The sequence below is a fragment of the Dicentrarchus labrax genome, unplaced genomic scaffold (assembly GCF_905237075.1).
Source record: "Dicentrarchus labrax unplaced genomic scaffold, dlabrax2021, whole genome shotgun sequence".
NCBI lineage: Eukaryota > Metazoa > Chordata > Actinopteri > Moronidae > Dicentrarchus > Dicentrarchus labrax.
Genome location: NW_026136721.1, coordinates 9,490,030 through 9,514,707, shown reverse-complemented (window position 1 = coordinate 9,514,707; position 24,678 = coordinate 9,490,030). Strand labels below are relative to the sequence as shown.

Sequence of the window (24,678 nt, the reverse complement as noted above, 5' to 3'; positions counted from 1 at the left end):
AGCCTCTGTAGTATTGATCAAATGGCCATCCATCGCCATACACTAAGAATCTGAGCTGCGTGAGAATAAGAAAAGGCAGTGATACACTACAGAAGGACACTATAGAGGCTATACACAAACTGTAAGCCACTAAAGGAGCATGATGGGAAAATATCAGGAGCTAGCTCACTTTATGCTCACAGACACACTCTTGAGATGTTAGAGAGACATTACAGTGTCTTGTCAAGAGGGCTGGGTGTGCTACAGCTCCTCATACAAAGGGTTGGTTACATTGCAGTTTGATGCCTCAGGGGGGTTCCACCATGAAACTCTGAGCTGCATCCACACCTGCACTGACTGAGGCATGCGAGGGCCCTGTTCCTGGCTCCATGATGAAGGATGTTGCCGTGGGCAGCAGGCGTGCAGCGTCCTACGGCACTCTGGCTCGCTTTGATTCTAATGGCTGTTTTCATTTCCTGACTGCAGCCTGAAGGGGAGCTGGGTGAGAGCTGCGTCGGGGCCCCTTGAGAGGAAGTGATGTATTTAATGTTCCATGAGGCACAGGCTCAGGTTCAGTCAATAACGGCTTCATCATCTGGCTAATCATTGATGGGACCAGAACGGCATGGTCAGAGGAGAACTGGGATTTTGGAGATATGGAAATAATGGCTAGTGTGAGGCAGCCAGTAGTATTTCCTACAGTATGTTTTGCTAAATGATGGCAGATGCTGAATGGATATGAGGAGGGTTAGCGAGATTAATGGCAACACGTTGCTTTAGGATTTATAGGCATTATACACACACTTCATAAATGGTTTATAATACACTACAATATAGTTATAAGCAGATATAAGGACATCAGTGTTCAGGAGAAATTATAGACAAACATTAATACACACCTCTATAGACAACGTCATTATAGTGTGTTATGAACCATTTGTTACATGTGACACACTGCATATGAATCATGTAAGCATGAAGGCTAATGTCAGCAAAATAGTAACGAAGATGTGTACAAAAAAGCAGATTCCACTGTTGTGGTTGCATAAAACGTGTTTTTATTTCGATTTTATGCCTTTAGTAGAAAAAGGGCAATATGTATCGCCTTGCTTATAGTTTCACGATATATCGCAATATATCAGATCATAATCCCTGTATCGTGATACTTATCGTATCGCCAGACTGCCAATACACAGCCCAAAAGGCTGAAGCTGAAGGCGAGGAGTCAAAGTCAAAAGGAAACAGAGGTCACCAGATATGTCTTCAAGAATCCTTTCGAACTTGAAAAAAATGTAGTTAGTGTTAATTACAATTTTTGAAGTAACCAGTTTCAACTATTTCTTTGAGTTAAAATAACTTATGACATTACAGTGAGGGAATATCTTTGTCTTTCCCAGGTTGTGGTTGGTGTGAGGAACTTGACCTTTTCTGGGCTCTGGCCCTATGAGTAAAAACATGCTGGTGCCCTTTAGATGTCAGTGACAACCATCCAACTTTTTCACTTATCTTTTCCATATATAGAATCTTGAGTGATGAATCAAAAGGCACAGGCAGCAGCATTAGCACACATGAAATCTCTGTACAGTAGATAGTTATGGATTATGGTTAATGGACTGTATCCTTATTTTTCTGTTTTTAGGGGGAGAAACACGCTCTGCTGTGGAATAACAATTGGATTTGAAAGTTTATGACTAAAGTGTTTAGAATGAGTCATGTGGAACAATCTGTCACCAGAACACATTCTTAAAGCTATAATATGTGACATTTCCACATTAAATCGTCTATAAACACTAGACCTATATTATATAGTTTATTTGTGTCCTTACAGTGTTGAACAAATATTTCAAACAATGTTGAAACCCCCAAAAATCTGTCATTTTATTCAGGCAGCAGTGGTTTGCCTGTCAGTGGCGTCATATCCCCTTCATGCATGCATCTGTGGTAGTCTGCCCGACGCCAGTCGTACATTTACTTTTTATTAATAAACGTCTTAGTACTTTACTTGGTATTTAACTCTGTATTTTAAGTGGATGAAAGATTTCAGTCATCGAACGTCTGGAACTTTTTATTATCAGAGAAACAAGTTGAGCTAACGTTAGCAGCAGCTCGGATCTCATTCTCTCAGGAACGTCCTCTGTCTGTCCAACAGCATCAGACAAACGATGAAACTGCTTTATTCTGTTTTTAGTGATTTTAAATTACTGAAGGAGACCTCTGCGAATAATTTGGCTGCCAGTAGAAACCTCCTGAACAATGAACACTGAAGGATTCTTGACTGCAATTATGGCAATAGTGGTGAACTCCCATGATCCCACACAATTTCACAACATCATCAAACCTCATCTTTTGTTATTGCTTTGATGTGAACGACCCGCTAGCGGCAGAAATTACATACTGTACATTTAAGTACTTATGATGCTGTATAACAGTGTAACTTTAACATTTGTAGTCGATAGCCATTAATGGCTATCAGGAAGGTGTGTTGAGAGAACTGTTTTGCTACCATAGGATTACTGGAGAATGTTAGTGTCCTGAACAAAAAAGATACTGACATTGATTAATGGTAAAGTCCTTGACTGATCGGCTTAATCTCTTCTCTTTTTAATTCTCTTCATAATATAATGTAGTAAACCACACTAAAAGGCTTCATTTGGTCACAGAGCCATTGAATATACATTATTGTCATATACAGATGCCCTCTGTAAGTCTTAATTGTCTTTTTGCTGTCACAAATTATCTCAGTGGAGAAAGCTAAATTTGTTTCTGGACCTTTGAATCATCACAGCAATTCGGATTGGTCTGGTGTTGTGTTCAATGTCAGCTATTTCTGCCGGTTAGAGAAACAGTGTGGGGACGTCATCTTTCTATAATAGTGCGCTACCTAGCTACAGTCATGAACACTAGTGACAAAAAAAAACACAATAGAGGCTGCTGTTCAATGACTTGCAGAAATAACTAACATATTTTTTTAAACGTCGTGAAAATTGCTAACTCCACTGCCACAGCATCAAGGCCAAATGAATGAAGTGAAGTGAAATGGCAATTCAGTCTGATTATCAGGCTATTACATTCCAGACAGGCCACCAAAGTGGGTCTCTTTATAACAATTAAATTAGTTTATCCATTTATGTTGTTTGGACACAGGGTTAATTAATTTCTGTATATTTGTGCTAACTGTACTCTCGTAAGCGATATCATTCAAAGCAACCTCTCTATCTATGAAACCTATGGAACAAATTCAGCTTCATTGGCAAAGGCAGACATAAATAACAGCTTTCACATCCAAAAAGAACATTCTGTACCTGGTCAGCACTGTCCAATCAGGTTGCAGCGTTGCCTGAGACCTGTGCAGCTGGCAGTGATAAGGTTATACTGATACTGGACTTTATCTGTCATGAGTTTAACCTCCAGCATGAGAGAGGCTGAAGTGCCCTGATCTGTTGCTGAGCCAGAACACCTGGTTCTGGGCGAATCATTTACTCTTGTCAGGCTGTGAGAAGTCAACACCTGAGCTTTCCTTCACTGACTCGCAGAGCTAACGAACACTTTGTTCGTGTCTAATACACTATAGACTTCAGAGACTCCCTCCATTGACTTGCTAAACCTCCATTGACTTCCTAATCCAGAGGATGTGAGTGGAGGGGAGCTGTCATGCTGTGGGGGGAGTGAGTGAAATGCTGAACGCAGCACTGACCGACCAACCTCTCAGATGCTGTGACGTTAAATATCCTCCTTCCAGCACAGCAGCAGAGATCCCATCCACCTCTGGGAGCTTGTGAGGTTTCCAAAATGTAAATATAGAATTAATGTGTAAGATATTGATGTGCTCAGCAGAGAGGTTGTAGACATTTCAGACGGGGGTGGATGCAGAGTACATACAAGGCCTTAAGGTTGGAGTGGTGGGTGTGGTTAATGGAGGCACCACTTGTGTTGATGTTGAGGCTAAAGCACTAGAGTACAAGTAAACACTATTAGTAGTAGTACTCCTTGAATTTACTGGAACTCACATCTGGCTTTATTAGTATTAGTATTCAGTCATCAAATTCTTTAACACTTTTCTGATCCAGTGCAAGGTGCTGATTGGCTGAAGTTTGTTGCTTGACACCAGATGGACAGAAGAAGAAATCAGGACCTGGGGCACAGAAGGAGGGAGAGGAGGGCGGATTTAGAGCTTTTAAGGATTAGAGCAGTGGAAAGAGAGAGAAAAAAGGGGGGGGATCGGAAGAGCGTCTGTAAGGGGTCCCACATGTACACACACACACACACACACACACACACACACACACACACACACACACACACACACACACACACACACACACACTGCTAATCTCTTTACCAGGGCTCCCCAAGGCTGCAGGCTACAGGGTGCATCTAAAGGGCAGCGAAGCCCCTCTTCCTGTCTGCTGTCTGATATGGCTGCTGCTGTCCACCAAGAGGTCAGCTGTAGTTTTGTGGCCAAGGTCAAGTGGAGGCTTTCATTTATGGGAGAAACAGGGAGACTACTGTTGTAATGTGGGACTTAAAGTTTGGTTTCTGCTGGATTTGACAATTTTTCTTTAATAGATACTTTTGGATCAAGACTGAATCAAATGACTACATGTAATATGAAGAGTGTTACTCATAGTAATGAACCTACAAAGAATCATCACTTGACTGCAGTTCCTCTCAGCTCCATGGAGAGTTTTAGTGTCTTTCAGGCCCACAACTTTACTGTTTTGATTCATTCCCACCGCTCTCATCAACCACATTTCTAGCCACAGCACGAAATAGTTTTGAACAAAGAAAAGCTTTAAAACCCCCGCTGTAATGGCTGACAGACAAAGTTAACAAGTAGCTGGTGAACATAGCAGAGCATTCAGCAGCTAAAGAGACAGATATTTTTTGTCAGGAGTTAGTGGAGGCCAAAATATAGCCAACAGAGGGTGAATATTGGACTTAATCTCTGGCCACATTCATCAGGTGGCCAGAAACATGACTCCAGATGAATGCTAATGGTGCTCTGCATCTAATGGACTTGTAAATATGCAATTGTTTGCTATTACATTTGCTCTAGGAGCATTGTGGGGTGATAAAATGCCAGTTTTGCTTGTTGTGTTGCCCCTAAGTGGCCAAAAAAATAGGAAGGAAATGTTTTGCTGCTTTAAGCAGTGTCACTGTTTTTTGTCTTTGAATGCAGTTTGAAAGTATATATGAGATGAGTTTAGCCAGCAAACCAACTATGTCCGCGGCATGGGATGTAATAGCAGCTCAATTCAACAGTAGACAGATAAATAAACATCTCCAACGATTAAAGGTCCAGTGTGTTACATTCAGGAGGATCTATTGGCAGAAATGGAATATAAAATTCATAGACATGTTTTCATTATTGTATACTCACCTGAAAATAAGAACTGTTGTGTTTTCGTTAGCTTAGAATGAGACGTTTTTGTCTACAGAGGGAGCGGGTCCTCTTCTACACAGTCCGCCATATTGAACCACCATGTTTCCACAGAAGCCCAGAATGGATCAACTAAACACTGGCTCTAGATAGAGCCTTTCACATTTTTCATGGCCACCATAGTTTCTCTTACTAAATGAATGATATTCAAATGTTTGCAATCTGCAACTTCACCACTAGATGCCACCATATCCTACACACTGGTCCTGTGAATGTCGTTAAACTACACCAGATAGTTAGAATTTAATTTTACTCTTATAGAGGGATCAATTGCATACTAAATGGAAGTGTTGATGTTACTAATGTGCCAGTAATGTAACGAAAGTAATTTCCCCCTGGGATTATTAAAGTATTTCTGATTCTGATTCTGAATAGAGTAGAATTAAAAAACTGGGTAAATTAATGTTAAAGGCTTATCTAAAAGATAAATGGTTTAGGTGGAATTCTACAGGCAGTAAATCAAAACTTTATTTCTGCTTAAATTAAATTGGCTGAAACAATCAGGCATGCTACATTTGCCACACCCTAATCAGTGATGTTACATTAGTTGCTTTTCTTCATCCATTATCACCGATTAGGGTGTGGCCAGGAGGGTAACATCCTTTTAGGTTTTTTAGCCACAGAGAGCAGTGCAGCTGCATTTTTTGTTTATTTGATTCATTGTTGGACTCTTTAAACACAAAACCACCATTCTTTGGACCTTAGCTGAACTGAACTGAGTTGACATGGACAGTCTTTCTTTGTGAAAGAAAAGCAATTAGCAATTTCTCAAAAATGGAGCACTTGTTGTACATAGCCCTTACTTGGTTATACTGGTTACTTGGTTTACTGTATATAATGACATGGTGCATGCAACTTCATGTTCAACACAGCACAACAACCACCAGTTAACATCGTATTCTCTTGTATACATTAACTGCTTTCCCCCCTCTGCTCTATCATACTGTATGTGTTTGTCTTTATTTAGTAGATAAACATGTCATCTAAAAAGAAGGTTCAACTTTATTCTGCATATAATTAGTCGACCCAACTGAATTTTGGCAGTTTAGGTAGACCCACACCTTATAGCTTAAAGCTTTTGTCATATATGTTAAAAAATAAACGTCTTACTGATGTTGTGAAAAGCTATGTACATGAGTTTTAATTCACTTAAAAATGACATTTCACTCAAAATATTATTAATGCTTCTTACTGTTGTAGCAGGCATGCTGTTACCAGCCTCTAACTGTCTATTGTATCCTGTAAGCCTGTTTTATACATTGATCCTTGATAATATCACTGACTGACTCTTTATATGATTTCTATCCTGTTTAAAACAGATATCCTTCTTCTTTCTAAAGTTTCAGCTTGTTTTACAGCTGAAAACATTAGCAGCTAGCATTATGTCAAGTTACCAAATTCTGTCTCTAGAGTACAAAAAAAAAAAAAAGATTCCCACTAAACCCAATTTGGTATCTTTCAGCTGAGATAAAAAGAAACATTTTCCCGAGCAGACTTAAGAGTTTCAAGGTTTCTGCGAGAAAAATGTTAATGTTGAATTATGGATCAGGTCTGAAAATAGCACGCACTTGGAAGCGGTTCCTGAAATATTTAAATATTCAGTTCACTGGCTGCTGTTGATGTTCTGAACCTTTTTTTTTTTCTTGTTAACCTGTTTCAGTTCTGGCCCACTGTTGAATTCCACTAATTAAAGTGTGAAATGTTTGTACTTTGTCCGTGTGTATGTGTGTGTGTGTACATGCAAGTGTATGTATTTGATGTTGTATTTTAATGTAAATGAGAAAGCAATGTTTATTTCTGTTTTACATATCTGAACACATGCATTCATGTTTACACACACACACACACACACACACACACACACACACACACACACACACACACACACACACACACACACACACACACACACACACACACACACAAACATTATGCTCACACAAGCTCAAAATCCTCACACACCCACCTTCACACACACAGCATCTATACAGTATGTGTACTGCAGCACACAAACTGCACCACAAACCCAGATGGTGTTGCTGTTTTCTCAGCCCGTGGATGAAAGCTTGCAGAAGGAAAGTACGTTCTTGCAAAGACAGAATGCCTTTGTCACTGTACAGTTTGTCCTGTTGCTTTGCAGCCAGCCTCCACTCTTTCTCCAGACAGCTGGAGAGAGCGTGAATCAATGTGCTCCACGTGTGTGTGTGTATTCAGAGTGTGCTGGATTGGATCTTCACACTTTGCTCTTAATTAAAGGAACTCAGAGGCAGTCGGGTGTGTCTGCAACACCTGGAGGAATGGAAGCCAGTGGGGCGGGGGTGGTTACAACGTCTGTGTGTGTGTGTGTGTGTGTGTGTGCTACATGATTTTGCGCTTGTGTTTATGCAACATCAGTGTGTGTGCGTGTTCTTGTGAGTTTGTCTACACATCTGTCATCTCTGCTGCGTGTCTCAAAAAGCTTTGTCTTGTGTTTGCGTCTCAGTTTTTCATTGTCACCACAAAAAAAAACGTAAAACACACTCACCGGTGCGCTTTTGGGGATACCTCAGCATGCATGTGCACCTGTGTGTGTGAGTGTGTATGTCTGCATGCATGTGTGTGGGTTTGAAAGGCAGAAATCTCAGCACCCATGAAAGTAAAGGCTCTTTAACAAGCACCCTCTTTTTGTGCACCAGCCTGAAAAAAGAATTATTAGCAATGTAAGATATTTTCTTGCCTATTTTTTATTTTTTTTTTTTTTTACATTCTTCTGTTCTGTGTTGTGCTTTCAAACAATGTGTATTTTGTTGTGGTTTAGTGAGCATTCAACTGGATGCAATTTGACATAAGGTACCAAACCACCAACAAGCTGTTTTTGAATCCCACAACAGTAAAGTGTTGTGGTCATTTCATGCTTTAGGACAGTATAAGAAATAGCCACTATTTGTGTACTGTTGTTCTGGGGCTCCTTAGTTCAAATTAAGTGGAATCTTAATGTTTTAGCATACAATGATATTCTAGAGACAACCCTATCAGAAAAGAACGCTGATGTTGGACCACTGAATGATCCCATTCAGTGACAGTGGTTTCACATCAAATTCCAGCTTAAGTTAAACTTACATCCATCTGAGGTGCCCGGTTAGCTCAGTGGGTAGAGCTGGCAACCCCTGACTAAGGCTGAGTCCTTGCTGCAGCGGCCCAGGGTTCGAATCCAACCTGCAGCCCTGCACTGCGTGTCCTCCACTCTCTCTCTGCCCCCCTTCCTGTGTGTCTTTAGCTGTCACTATCATAAAGGCAATGAAAGCCCAAAAAAAAAAAAAAAAAAAAACGTACTTCTGTCTACAATATGGTTGTGTGATACACACCCATTCATCACCCTTTCCGTTTTATGCTTTGTTACATAAAGAGCACTCTCTTTCCTGCATTGGCATTGGACAGTGGCGATTGTCTTCCAGTATGATCATAGTTCTCAGAAGCTGTTTAATCTGCTGGTTCCTAAACATTTGTAAACCATGGCAGCACCCCATAGTGACATTTTAGAGCCAGGTCCATATAGAAATTGTATTTCCAGTTTGACTGGTCTGCACAGAACCAAGACCTCTACCTCATCAAGCAAGACCTTATCGCCCAACATCAGCGTTCGCGTCCTGCAAATCCCTGCAGCCAGGTTGTTGTACATTTGATATACCGTATAACAGCACTGTAGCTACTTGTATGCATGAGGGACTAGATCACTAACCAAGTGATTAACTGATACTGAACAAGTGTCTCTGAAATGTGAAAAACAAACATTCAGGGTTAAAATGCACTGTAAAAAAATCCAATTACAGCCACACCTACAGATTCTTATTTTCTAAAAATATTTAAGTGAACATGTCCTCAAGCCTCGGGGCTATCTTGTGTGATTTGGGAACCAGCCTTGTGTCTGTGTGTTGATACAGCTGGGCTGATTTGAGATCAGGTTAATCATTAGCTACAGTGGCACAGACATAGGGGACAAAATGTGACAGAGAACCAGGACGTGGCCTTACGCTCACACTCACAGAGGAATGGGAAGAGATGGTGGGACTCTGAGTGAGTGTGCTGAGAGACCTGAGTGAGCGTCAGTGAGTAGCCTCTTTAGTGCTCCCAGACCTCCCCTGCATTAATGTTTAATGAGAATGCATTCTACTTGGGCTGACCAGGCTCTCTACATCTCCTGCCTCTCTCCTTCCATCTCTGTCTGTGTTTGTGGTCAGAGGAAGTGATGGGATTATATCATGAGCGGCCACACACAGAGTTGTATGGGACTCAAATTTGTACCCTCTGGCAACACCAGCCACCGCTCAGAAAGAGTCTCTGTATGCTTACTCATATAACTTTAAATGTTAAATAATTGTGAAATGAACAACAATAGTTGTGTGTGTGTCTGTCTGTGTGTGTGTGTGTGTGTGTGTGTATGTGTGGACTGTAATGTAACTGCTGCTTTATGCATACCATATTTGCCCACCACAGCTCCCTCAGAAGGCCCAATACAAACACTGCCAGGCTGTTTGGATTCCTCAAATAGAAAAGCCCCCAAATACAAAAAAAAAAAAAAATTCTGTGCAATTCAATCAAGGTTTATATACAACATACTATATAAATACATGATATATATAGTATGTTGTAAATAAACATATATGTAACCATATTTATCCCTTTATGTAAATGTACTGAGCAGCTTTCATCTTTTTGATGGAGACAATATAGCATTAGCATCTGAAAATTATTTACAAATGTAAGTAAAAACCAAGAGTTCAATGTATTATTAGATTTAATATAGTTAAAAGTAACTGGACAGTAGGCTGAAGAGCAGTGTTTTGCTGCACCTGTGGGTGTCACAACATCACCGATGGGTGTGGTCAGCCCTGTGCTCTACTGCACTGGTTCCCAACCTGGGGATCCCAACCTCCGCTATGGGTTGCCAATAGAGCTGTGTATTAGCAAGAGTCTGGTGATACAATATGTATCATGTTACAGGGGTTACGATTATATATATTGCAATACATTGCGATAAAATAAGCAAGGCAATATATTGCAATTTAAAAAGAAAAATCTAGTTTTAGGGAAACTGTTAAAATAAAAAGGACACACCACCATTCAAAAATAGAATAGAATAGAAAATAGAATAGGAGTAATTCAGTATTTCATTAATTTCTGTGAAGAAAACTAAATGAAAATATTATTTTTAAAACTTAATGTTTTTTTTATCTCAGAGCAAACTGGCACGATGAAGACCTGAACACTAGTTATATTCACAGTGCACCTCATCCTGCATTAGAAAAGTTCAAACAACCAAAGAGCTAATAGAACAATTAGAAAACAAACACTGAATCTGTCAAAAAAAGAAGCCTATTAAGTATGTATGATTCATTCAAACATTCAAAAATAAAATTATCAGGAAGACTCCTCTCTGATCAGTATTCACAAAAAATAATCTGCTCAAAATTCATCCAAATCTCTGGTTTTACACAAACTTCCTGTAGTTATTGCATTCCCTTTTGGGCTAATTGTACAGTATAACAGTTGTTCTATACTGTTATTGCAAGGCATTGAACATAATATGAAACATCCATTAAGTATGTCACTTAGTCAGGGGCCATCAGTTTACTCAGTGATAAAACAAGGGGTCCCTTAAGAAAGAAGGTTGGGACCACAGTTCTACTGCACCTGTATCCACCCCCAACAGCGATGTCACAGTATCCAGACACAGCTGTAAATATGCATAACTAAAATTAAATGATCATAATGATACCTTAATACAATACTTGAACAAAATCATTTGCTGTCCCTGTATTACAGTGTTTCAAACAATGAGGAGGTGACACGACACAGCAGCACAGAGTAGAGTGTCTCACTTATGGTTGATGGGCTCACACTGGAGCTTGGTGCCCTGATCTGAATCAGATACAATTAAATTAAGTAAACAACTACAAACTGCATTTATATAGATGTTTTCTCAGCATGCTGAAGTCTGCAGTGCCCCCATGTCTTTACACCTCTCCTGCAGACATTCTGCCCTATACCGCTTAAGCACCACATTTTGGACATAAATAAACCACAATGCCAGCAGTGGATCTTGCGCATCAATCTAACACAAATAAAATTATTTTTATTTATAGCTCACTATGTGTGGAGGTCTGTGTGGCCCACACAAAATTAGGCGAAGAATAAGAGGGAGGGGGGCCGACAGAGGAGAGCGCTGCTAGCCGAGGCTGCTGGGATAGAATGAGGGGATTAGAGGTCATCCACAATTACTCCACAACTACTCCACCAAGTCGAGTCGTGGCTTATACGTCACCCAGCTGGCTGTGTGAGGTCAGAGGCTTTGTGTGCTGCAAGTGATTGTGTCTCAGAATTTAAGAGAGAAAGACAGAGAGAGGAGGACAGAGCAAAGTGAACTGTATATATACAGTGATGTGGAAGAGAACATTGTTATCAATTACTCGGCCTTGACAGAGTGGAATCCAATATACAGCTATGAGTGAGGTATGAGTGGAAAAGGAATAAAGAAAATGGAGGAAGAGTTAGAGGGATATAAATGGAAAAGAGGGAAAGAAAAAAATGAAGGATGAGGGGGAGAAAGATAGAGTGATGGACACACACAGATATACACAGATATACACACATACACACGGAGGAGTCCATGCCAAAAAAGCACTCTGCTCCATAGATACGGGTAAAACACTCACAACATCAATAAAGACAGTTATCAACATCTAAACACAGGCTGTGGGCGGGGCTTCTTACTCTGATGCCACAGGCCGTGGGCAGGCTAAAGCTATGTAGCTAAAGCACTGACTCTAGCATTACAAATGCTTCTGAAATCCACCTTCATTTATTTCAAATTCCACTCAAGATCCACTCTTTGTAAAGATATTAAGTATGCCATGCTGAATTCCACTGTGCACAATTGTTTTGAGCTAAATGCTAACATGCTCACGAGGACAATTACAACAGGCTAATGTTTATCAGCTAATGCTTATTTTTAAATGATCTTATTACGGTTAACTGTGAGATGTGAGGAGAAAGAGGCTCAATCCAATTTCGGCCCCTGTACATAAAGTACATTTACGTAACATACTTAAGTTACGCCAGGTACATAGCATAATTAGCAATCCTTCCCTAAACCTACGTAATAACGTAAGCCTAACCAAACAGATTTCGCTTTTTTGGGATAGCTGTGGCCTAAAATGCGTGATAGGTGCAAAAATAGTTGCTTCTTTTTTGTATAATTCATTCAAAATCTTAAGTTTGGAGGGACTGCAGTTCTGTGTAGCTACTTCATTAAATATCAATGTCTATTGTTACATTTTCCCTACACTGGCCTAACATGGTGGATTTAGATATACTCACGGAATAGTCAAGTGAAACTAAAATGCAAAAACATCAGTCAACATGTTACGATCAAAGAAAGATCTCAGCATACTCTATGTTTTATATGCATTTGTTTTTTGGATTAGGAATAAGGGATTGGTATGGGGAAGTCGAGATTCTTTATGATTGTTGCTCCCCTGAAGCTGTGTACTAAACCAGCAGGTTTATGTGACTACAGCAGTCGCTGTAGATGTGGCTGTAACATTGGATCCTGGAAAGAATGACAGCTGGGAATCAAACCCCATCAAGCCAGGGAGGATTGAGCAGATTGTTTGAGAAATTGCTGCCCTATAGATAGATACACACACTGGCCATCTGGGTGCTTTATTTCTGCTACCATTATGACGTTAGTACCGTTTTATAGCCTTTTGACAGTGGAGGGAGCCGAATGTGTAAAAGTCATCGTGAATAACATCATGGCAGGCAAACAAAAAGACAAAGAAGATGTTTGCCTTTGGTTAAGCACCCATCTGTTGCTGTTCTCTTTCCCCTTCCCTTACTTCTTTCTCCTTTTATCACTTTCACTCCAGCAGGACTGTGACGATTCTTTAGGTTTTCTTTTTTACACATATCTTCATGCTTTGTTTCCAATAAATTACTAATGTTCCTGCTTTTATAAACAGATTACTGGTGTTCCTGAACAGATCTGTATATTCTTTTCCTTTCTCTCATCCTCTTCTTCCTCCCCTTCCTCTTTCCATCATCCTGTCTCCATCCACTTTCCATCATCCACTCCTCTTCTCAAGTGGTATTTATAGAGTGGCTCCGGATGCATCGGCTTCTCTCCTCCGCTGGTCTCTGGCCCACGCTTGTTTCCGTCTTGGCTCTCTTTGTTCATCCTTTTGCTTTTTCACTTGTTCTCCTTCCACCTCCTCCTCCCCCTCCTCCCCCACCTCCCTGTAGACTGCCGTTTGTCTATCCATCTCTTTCTGAGATGGGAAGACTTCTGGGATTGTGTATATACACTCCTCACCTGTTCTTCCTGTCTTCCTGTTTCCTTTTTTTACCCCACTGTGTCTTCTCCCTGTCTGTGTCTGTTCCCTTTCATTTACCTCTTCTGATCACTCCGCATGCACCCCGACTCCTCCTTTCCTTGCCTCCTCACAGCGTGTGTCAACATGTCTGTCCTCTTCCCAGTCTCTAGCTCCATCAGAAGCAGAGATGTTTTTTCTTCAACACCCTCAATAGTGCTGTCATGGAGTGCTGGGATGACTGATCCAGCATGCTTGTATTGTTCTTTTAAAAGCTCCAAACCTCTGAAACGTCCATTGACTGTTTGCTAAGTCCCGCCCCTGAACAGCAATTTTCCAATTATAGAAAACCTAGGCATGGGCCACAGGTCTGTCAAACGTAGGATTTCTCCACATTAAAACAGCGTGTAGGCTTTAGAGTGCTGCAGGAAGGGGTCCTAAAACCAAGTGTGAACCTATCGTGACATCACCCATTGGTTTGTGGAGTACCGTTTTAAGCCCCCACAGTTTCAACTTGTCTGTAGCAGGAAACAATGGCGGCTTGCCTGGTCACACACCATCTTGTGTTACAGCTAAACAGTACACTGAAATATGTGCTATATGTACTCACTGAGAATAGTTAATCACAAGGTAGCCACGCCCCAAAAGCATACCCTGCTTTATAATCTACTTGACTCTAAATGGGACTATAATTTACTAAATGAAAAGAGACTGAGACCATAAACCATCGAAACCTAAAAAAAAAAAGAAAAATCCCACTGGCTTTTGTTTCAAAGGAACCAAGGTGATGCTAAGTTCCAGGTTCACCTACAGAAATCCCTGCAGCACTGTAAGGCTTTAATAGGAGGAGTGCTTGGTATCGTTAGTCCTCATCCTTAAATCCTGACTTGTAAAAGCAGAGAAAGTAAAGCAAAAATTTTAACATACTGTTTTTGATAACACTGTATTATAATACAAAGGTCAATTAACAACCTGCTGGTGAGGATGCTTACTTTTCAGGGACATCTATTTCTATTTGTAAATAGAATCATTAAAAAGTCAGCTCGCATTTTCAACCCACTCACAGAGTTCTAGCATCAGCATTAACTTTTAAGCTGGTAAAATCGTTGAGCGACAAATCCACAAGTGTGCTTTTGTTTACTTCTGTGTAAAACTGAAGATGCATTGTTTCAAAAATTGTAAATGGTGAGTGGTAAATGTGACACTGCTTGCTAGGCTACAGGCAAAGCAGCATTAGCCAAGGCGGCAGGGCATAGTGAACGCCACCTGCTGCCCTTCGCCAAGTGCCAAAGCACACAGACTGCTTCTTCCCTCATATTTTGTGTCTCCTCCAACTGAGAAAGACTCTTCTGCAAGGCGTCACCAGGAATCAGCTGATGAGACAGAAATAGTACTTCTCTACACACACACACACACACACACACACACACACACACACACACACAGCTTTCCCCTCCCCATCCTTGGGCAATGTATTCATAGCGGTGCTAATTAACAACTCCACACCAGCGACTGGTGAAGAGAGTGGAGACACAAGAGGGAGAGATAAAGAGAACAAGAGAGAGAAAGGGAGAAAGAGGGAGGGAGTCCTTGGATGTACTGAGCTGAATATGTGAGGCCCTAGGCGAAGGCAAACCCATACATGTGTATATGTGGGTTTTCTGTCTGTGTCATTGTTTATATTTGCCTATGTGTGTGTGTGTGTGTGTGTGTGTGTGTAAAACTGTGTCCATGTGTGGTCATTTACACACTTGTTTTGACAAGGCCAAAGCTGGGCTAACCCACATCTGGCTCTCTGGCTGTCCCTGCTGGCCCATAGTGTTGACCTAGACAGAGGAGACAGCCACAGTTCAGCCAGTTCACACCACTTGGACCCCCCTGGTCACTGTCTGCCAGGGCCACATGCTAACAGTGTCAGATAGTAACACTTATAGTAGTGTGAATAGGTTACTTTCAGTAATAAGTAGTGTACTGTAACGGATATATTTGTGTGTGTAGTGAAAACACTGGTCCTGGTCAGGAAATGTGAGCTGGAGGCAATAAGAATGTGACCAACTTCTGCTAAAAGACACCAAAATTGTTTTATTTAATTTTTTATCTTTACCTAGATTGCAGCTGGTCAACCAGAAACCCCCTGGGTTCTGTTTAGAGTTGGGTGTAAGAATGTAATTTTTGAGTTGTGCTCAGTTAGCCAGGTTATCTGAGCAGCTAGCTTAGCGGTTAGCTTAGGTTAGTGGTTGACAGATAGGCCTCGCACAGACGGCAGCTAATAATGTCACAATAAGTTGTTTTCTGTTTAATTGTGTTTTAATGTTATACAGAAGACACAATCCAGTAACTGCTTGTATTGAGTAATTTAATGCCATTTCTAATGAATTTGAATGAATAAGAGAACTTTTTAATGGTAGCCATTTTGACTTTTCACAGCAGGTCAAACACAGGTGTGATTAAAGCTGCATTAATTGATTTCGGGCCACTTGGGGACAGCAGTATACTTTCATATTTATACATCCCGCAGATATTGAGGAACATTAGCATTTGCTGGAGTTGTGTTTAGACCCACCAAGTTAATGCAACTTTCACTCTCCTTTTAGTTCTTCACCAACTCTTGAGAAAAATATCTGTCTCTTCAGTCGCTAAATGCTCAAATATATAGTTGCTAACTTTGTCTGTCTGCTGCTTGGTGCTGAGCAGGCGGTGTACAGTGGGTTTATCAGAGCTTTATCACTGAAAACAGTTGCCTGTGAGGGTAATGGCCGCCGTGTTGCAGACTAGAAACCCAATGCAATGAGCTAAAAGACACTTAAAGGCTACGTATAGAGCTCTGGGGAAATGCAGGGCTGGGTGATCATTTCCTGCAGGCTTGTCACTATGAGCAACTCCTTTTACATTACACATGGTCATTTCAGTGTTTATAAAAACATTGGCATATATTGGTAAGTTTAAGTTTAAGTAGCGTATGTGGTGTGGTACTGCATGGCAAAACCATGTCATCGTGTCCATTTGTTCAGTACCTGTCCTGTATGTCTGTGATGTGTGTAGTTGTAGTGCGGTCTGTCTGTGTAGTTCATCTCTCAGGCCTGGTTTGCGCAGACACTAATGTACTGTACATCCAGGAGGGATGAAAGTTGGCACAATATGATTCAGATGTTGAAAAAATGTGTTAATTTAGCGAGAAAACAAATATTACAAAATGGCCATTTCTCTTTGCAAGTTTGCTTTTGAGTGAAATCAACTGAAGAAAGAGTCTCTCTGCTCTACTAAAATATTGTAGCACTTCTCAGCACCTGGGATCTCAGGCGTGGTGGCTGACCCCTGGGGAGGCAGCAGGCTCAGGCCTGTAATCCGTAAATACACAGTAGAGTGAACACAGAGAGCTTGTCCTTTCTAAGAGGACGTCTTTTTTACTTCTGTGTCTTCGCAGAGTGATTGCTTTTCCATCCGTATGGTCATTCGTGTATCCCCTGCTGAGTCAAAGTTAAGATTATCATAAAGGTAGTGTTCATAATGTGCATTTAGGTGGAAATTACAATGTAAATGGGAACTGTGTGCTGACTCAGTGAACATCAATCTGGACTGTTACATTGTCTATTAACAGGGTGTGAATTTTAAATATGGGACCTGTCTGTTGGGTGAATACTGCAGTTGTACAATGTGTATTGTGTTCGCTTTTCACTGAATATTGTTGGTATTTATGGAATCTACCTATCATAGTGCGTCAGTCTGCCATTTTATCTTTGCACTTGTTTGTGAGAGCAGGTTCCCATCACACAGTCACTGTGCAGCTCTGTCAGTTACCAAACTTGGAGAAAAATATTTTGTTTTAGCAATTGTCTGAGGGTCTGAAGTAAGAAGTGCAGGTTCATATGAAATCGTTGTGATTTAAAGCTGCATTAATCAACAGCACTTCATCAAATGACTGTGTAATGTGGAAGGGGTCACTCTTTGAGATTTATCCATGGAGAATTGTCTCCAGCTCGTTGTGCTGGCCCCAAGTGAGCAACACATCAATAAAAGAACCAATGTGTATGATTTAGTGGCATCTGGCTGTGGAGTTGCTGATTGCTCTCCTGTTCCAAGCATGTAGGAGAAACTACAGTGGCAACAAAACTGAAAGGCCCTATCTAGAGCCTGTGTTTTGGTGGTCGGTTCTGGGCTACTGTAGAAATATGGTGGTTCAACATAGCAGACTCCGTAGAAGAAGACACAACAATTCTTATATTCAGGTGATTATACACTAATTAAAAAATACCTATGAATATTATATTTCATTTCTGCCAATAGATCCTCCTAAATGTTACACACTGGACCATTAAGACAGATTTAAAGCCACAATAAATGTACATATTGTTAGCTGAGAGTGGTGGGAAGAAAGGACAATTGACAAAAAAAAGTATCCAGAAATCCAGATATACCGTATAAGATAATAGTAATAAAGATCTAATGTTATGGGGTCCAGATTTCAGTGAACTGGACTAACTTTTTAACATTTAAGAGATATTTTTGTCTTCTGTCATTTCCTGTGGATGGGAAATTGTGCAGACCTGACCTTAGAAGTTCCCCAGGCTATAATCCAGAGATTGTCAGCCAGAGGTGATGAGCCTGTCCTCACTGCTGCAGAGCTCCTTTGTGATTTAGACCGAGAACACAGGGTTATTTTTACATTAAAAAGTGGCCTCGTCCAGCTTTAACAGTGTGTGTCTGCTGAATGCGTGGAAGTGGCAGAAAAGACTGATGAAAATGTGGCTCTAAGAACAAGAACAGCTGGTGCGCTGACACCCAGCGTTTGACGCCACCAAGTTACCATGACAACCGGCTGTGCACCCTCTGTTTCTGACAGCTGTTCCCATGGTGCCTGGGCTTGGCTCAGCCCCTGGACTCCCATTGGCATGATAGATAGCTTCTTGGGGTCAGAGGTCACGTTTATGACGTTGCTGCCGTGGCGGTGTCATGTTGTTTTTCCATTTGAATTACGTACAGATCAGTTTAGCAGAGGTTTGTGTCAACTCCAGCGTCCATTTATCATTATTTATGACTATTAGCTAAATCAGAACCTACTTAAAACAGTTTTGTGAAAACATGCATGTGCAATTCAAATTTCTACATCTCTTGAGTATATCTGAATGTGCAGACGCTTGAAACCTTTATGTGTGTTATCTGTTCAGAGACCTGTCTTCCACAGTCAAGCACAGCCAAAACTTGTGACAGATAGAGATCAGAATGAGTGTAATGGTATAAAACGGAGGTACAGTGATGATCTTCATTATGTTGAGTCAACTTTTAAGTGCCCTGGCTCTGCATTATATATGGCAGAGATGCTTTGATGTTGAGCCCCCAGGTTATTACGGCAAACTGTAAAGTCCCTTTCAGGCATTACAAAACCCTAGCATTGGAACTTAAATGCAACACGCCAAATATTTGAGGAAACTGCATGTAAGACTTGATAATATTCAAAATATCAGCCTAAAGGTGGGCAGGCTGTGTGTTACAGAAGATGTTTTGTTATCTAAGCTTGACGTCAGTGTGTGTATTTTTCCAGGAAATATTCCTCACAATAACATATTTTTTTCACATTTCATTCAACATTCCGCGTCACAAAAACGCTGTCCCTGTTCCAGCCATTCCGTGTCAGCTGATTGGCCAAATGTGTCCCAGCAGTCCGCCAGTCTCCTCCCTGTTCCAGCTCTGTATGGTGGCAGTCTGCTGTCTCTACTCTAGCACTAGCCAGACACAGCCAGAAAGGCACTAGTGAGGAGGAATGTACAACTGGCTTCAGTCAGCTCATTTCCTGGACTTATGAAAGATTTTTCATTAAGGTTTTGCTAAGATGGCTATCCTGTGAAGACACAGCATCGTTCCTGGACTTTGGATGGGTCATGGTGGAGGACTGTTATCACTTAGATTTTTTCTACCACAAAAAGCAGCTGACAACAGATCAGGTGTTATGTTCTCTACCTGTTTCCCACCCAGCAGCTGAGTACTACAGTCGGGAGGCCATGTCTGCTTTTAACAGACCCAGGTGATCCACTTTATCATCAGTGTAAATGCCTTTGGGTTGTTGGGGCGGCAGTAGCTCAGTCTGTTGGTGCTTGGATTGGGAAACAGAGGGTGGTGGGTTCCAGCATGGAACATGGTATGGGTAGCTGGAGAGGTGTCAGTTCACCTCCTCAGCACTGGTGAGGTGCTGTTGAGCAAAGGCACTGAATGGTACCTCCAATACTTTGGAGTTGCCACTATATGGTAGTCTTTCTTTGTTTTTGGGACTGTTGCAATGTGAATGCTGCTTTGGGACCTCAGAATGTGTGATGGGTGTTACTATTTTTTGGGGAATTTTATAGACTTGAAAAATGAATCAATGGCACTTATATACTTAAGAAATATCGCTGATTTTCTTGCAGATACTAACCGGTACAGCCTTCCCCTTCCAAACAACTTTCTTTTAGGATTAACAGATTTAGTATGAACTTTTCTAAAGCAAATGTGCAAAAGTGTGAATACTGCTGTTGCTATTGTCTTGATGCATTTCTTTTGACAAATAACTTGCAGACAAGACTGTAAAGTCAGTGTGCTGCCAGAGAATTAACTAAAGTTTGACTGTTTCCACAAATAGGCAAATTGCCTGCAAAGCTGTGAATGAAGCCATCTCCTTCCTCTCTATCTCTCTCACTCAGCAAGGTAATTAAAGTGCCTGTCTGGGTCCCCTATATGAGAGCCATGGTATGCTAATGCAGTATCCCTTTGACAGTTCTGTTGAGACAACATTGTGGGTGTTTTCACATGGCCTGATTTGCAATTCACACTCGGGTTATTTCCATCATAGGCATCCCAGGAAGCAGGGAGGGGAAAGGCTGTGTGCCACAGAGAGCTGAGGAAACTGAAGTTTCATTTGATTGCGTGTATGATTTCTTTGAAAGGCACCTTTCAAGTTGTGCTCTAATTGCCAGTTATTTTGCAGGAACTGAAATGTTGTTCTCAAACATGCGCATGCATAACATCGCCATTGTTTTTGTTGATTTATTTTAAAAATCATTCAGTTATTCAGAAATTCCACCATCCTTTTTTCTGTTGTTTTTAGGAATGTGAAGACGTTTAGACAGGAAGATCTGTCTGAGCAGCGCTGAAGGGTAAAGTTTATCAAGTTCAAAAAAGTTGTGAATGTAGCACTAATGGGGAAACTTTATCATTCCTCTCTTCTCAGAACACTGCACCAGCAGTTTGAGAGCTACAAACAGGAGGTGCGTCGCATTGGGGCGGAGACGCGGCGTCAGCAGACCCAGCTGAAGGACGACGCGCCCACCTGCGGTATCTGCCGCAAGACCAAGTTTGCCGACGGCTGCGGCCACCTCTGCTCCTACTGCCAGACCAAATTCTGCGCTCGCTGTGGAGGGCGGGTCTCTCTGCGCTCCAACAATGTGAGGAACCTGACCTCTGACCTCCCCCATTTTCCTTTCTCCCTGTCACACTCACCTCATTCCTGCTGTAGCTGACATTCAGTCAGTCCTTCTGCTTCTGTGTTTGTTACTGTCTTGCTTTGTCGCTTCCTGGTCACACTTTGGTGAGACCAAAGTGTATTTGACGGATGGCTTGGCATCAGTCATAGACCCTTCAAGGCTCATTTTAAGCTCGAGGCTGCGGTGTTGTGGAATGGTTATAAATTGAAGCACCGTAGCTTATTTGAACGTGATCATCTGTGTTGTCCTGTGTGTCCTGTGACTTCGCTGCAGCCACCAAGCAAGCAACACGCCCAAACAAAGACCAGGTCCAGTGAGAAAAAGAGAGGCAAACAGGGTAACAAGGTTCAGATAGGGCTTTCAAAGGAAACCTCACCATAATCTCACTACACCGAACACAGTTAGGTAAAAAAGTTTCTAGTGAAGGGCAGCAGCTGTAATTAGCTTGTATCAGCAACAATTAGAATCGATTCCAATGGCAACCCATTTTCACTCCTGCAGCATTGTCCACTTCTTTGCTGCCTATCACTATGCTCAGTTTACATCAAAAACACACATTTTTGGACCATTGTAATACTGTATGTAAACGGAGTCTATACAGCCATACAAGCAGTGCTGTGGGGCTGTAGTTATGCACAATGGAGCTAAATTAACATTAGCAAGCTCCATAAACCAAACATGTTTGTGCTATTTTAAGACCCGGCCATCTTCTATCCAAGCATTCTCTGGGCTCCCCTCCAACCTAAGAAAGAGGACCTCCTCCTGGGTATCTTACCTGACTGTGGGCCCTCCACCCTTGGCCTGCTGATCCCCAATCTGTTCAGGATCCGCACAGCCCAGCTGGGCCTGAGCTCACACTGGCATCACACGTATGCAGAACTCAAAGGCCAGTGAGAATAGGGGATAAAGATAGTATCCTTGTTGGTAGAGCCATTAATATTGCTTTCACAGCAGGCAGGCTGTTATATGAGATGAGACTTGCATGATGTAAATGCAATCTATAAATAAAACAAATAAAGCAAAGGATTTATTTGAAGGTAAGTTGTACTCAAAATAACATCATAAATGCTTTTTTGAATCTTTTAATATGGAATTGAATTCCTTCAGATGATACTTTGCACCACAAATTTCAGGAGCCTAAATAATTCCAGTAAAAAAAAAAGGCAGATTTAATGCAGTTCACTGTTTAATTTACCCTCTTATTGATTTGTATGTGTTCATGCACAAGAGACATGTTGACACAAAGAATCAGTTAATCAATGACTACATTTGTGTCCTGTCAAATAACTGGGTTTAGAAGATACCAGATACATCAATTCAGTATCTGGTTCCTTTACATTACATACTTCCATTGTTATCAACGTAGTGCACTGGGACGTAGTCCAATATGTAAAATGATGTCTCAAATCAAATTACAATATAATAATAACAATACATATATAAATATATTTCAACATATGTTTACTTTTAGCACATAGCCTTTAACAATGAGTTCTGATAATGCAACTACTTTATTGACCAAAACAGATCAGATTTTCACTCAGCAATTTAATTCATAAATCCTTACAAGGGATAAGAGAACACATGATGTAAATTGTCTTCCATTTCTTTTCTGTGTGTGTACATTTGTAAGTGGTTGTGTGTGCGCCCATACTGTGTTTGTATATTGTGTCAGAAGTGAAGCTCCTTTCGGTCTCGGCGGTGCTTTCCTCTGTCCCGGGTCATATGGCCGGCCAAGCAGAATAACAGGGTTAGGAAAGTGTGAGCTTCGTTTTATTATATAAAAACCTTCTCCTGCCTACAGTGTGCTCATTTACCCCACATCAGCAGCACACAGTGTTCTCTTTTAGTTAGCAGTTCAGCTTTTAAAAGTGCATTTACGCAGTATACAAATATAGTGTTTGCTGCTGTTCACCAAAATGTTGAGTATAAATGCACTGTATGTACAACAGCTTGCTTCATCAGATGTATCCATATGAATGAGCTACATACTGCTGGTAATGAATAAGGACAGAACTTTTAAACTTTTGAACAAAAGAATACCTTGTTGTTTCAAGGTCCACATCCAAATCACACACACAAAAAAGGTAACATATCTTTTTTCTCAAAAAGGTACCAAATGTTATTCTTAAAACAGTATATTAGTAACCACTTTCTGTGGTACTATGGGAATGTTTTAAAATAGCATTTGGTACCTTAAATGTTATTTTAAAACATAACCATAGTACCACAGAAAGTACCAAACATCATTTTGAAAAAGTACCATGTAGCATACATGGGAAGCAAATAAGACTTTGAGCTTGTTCAGAAATAATAAAATGCTGCGATACGTCCATTAAAAATGAATTTCCAGTCATATGTTCAGAGAGATCAAAAAGCAGTTCTTCTTTTCATGGTGTAACAACTACAGCTTCAAAACCTACACATTCACAAACATGTATGTCTCATAGAGTTCTTCACAGGTTTACAAAGGGCATGCAACTGCAGGCTTTGAAATTATTTCTGAACACCATTTCACAATCTTACTGATTCTTATTTGAGCCTGTTAAACAGACAGAACTCAGAGGAAAGCCTTTCTGAAAATAGTTAAGAACTAAAACATTTGCACTACAGGGGCTCTGTAGAATTGAGTATATCAGTCTATAAAATCTTATTTGCCTCTGAGCAGCTCACTGTAATAATTCATCAGTTGCTAATGACAGAGCTGTGCAGTGCTGCCCTGTGCCCTGCAGAAGGCATCACAGCAACATGCTGTGCAAATGCCATCCAAACACTGATTTAGTCCACAAAGCTTCGCCCCTCCTTGACATTATAATGGACATACAGTGTAATTAAAGCGGGATTAGCAACCCTAGATTTATTAATTTATCACGCTGTATTTACATTTATTTACAGGATTCATTACCCAACAGTTTACATAAAAAAAATAAGAGTCACAATTTCTTTGAACTAATTAGCTTCTGTCCTGAGGCCAAAACAAAGATGATCAAATTTAATACTAATGATCATTCCAAATCTTTTTATTTGGCCCTTTTACTGACAATGAAGTGCTTTTTTATGGCTTAAGCCACAAAAGATTAGAATATTTGAAAATGAACAGACCTGGACAGTATGGCAGTGAATAGACAGAGTTTTAGTGAAGGTAAGGGCTGTGGAAGATTGTGCTCCATGTTGCTTCTTGTGTCCCAGTTTCCTCTTTGTGTTGAGGAGCTGTGACACATCTTGATGTTGTCACAGGTCATGAATCACACCAAGGTCACGCCAAGCTGGGTCATGCATGTCGCTGCCGCCTAACATGTCAGTGGTCACATACATTCACATACTGTCGCCCCCACCGCCTCGCACTCTGTTACTGAATATGAAGTGTGTGTATCTATTCTGCAGAATATAATTAACAAATGTTTGCACCACGTCCTCTTTCCCCCCTTTGCTCCTTTGTTTTCCCCCTCCTCACCCACAA

At 40.9% G+C, this 24,678-nt stretch overlaps 1 protein-coding gene across 18 annotated transcripts in view; it reads left to right on the top strand.

Annotated features, from left to right (window-relative positions):
• The window catches only part of rims1b (regulating synaptic membrane exocytosis 1b), a 74,687-nt gene that overhangs the window by 1,349 nt on the left and 48,660 nt on the right, over window positions 1-24,678 (top strand). For all 18 annotated transcript variants that reach the window (XM_051384787.1, XM_051384788.1, XM_051384804.1 and 15 more), the window contains exon 2: window positions 20,966-21,179. In XM_051384787.1, coding sequence (XP_051240747.1) covers window positions 20,966-21,179 — 214 coding nt within the window. The remainder of the gene's footprint in view (window positions 1-20,965; window positions 21,180-24,678) is intronic.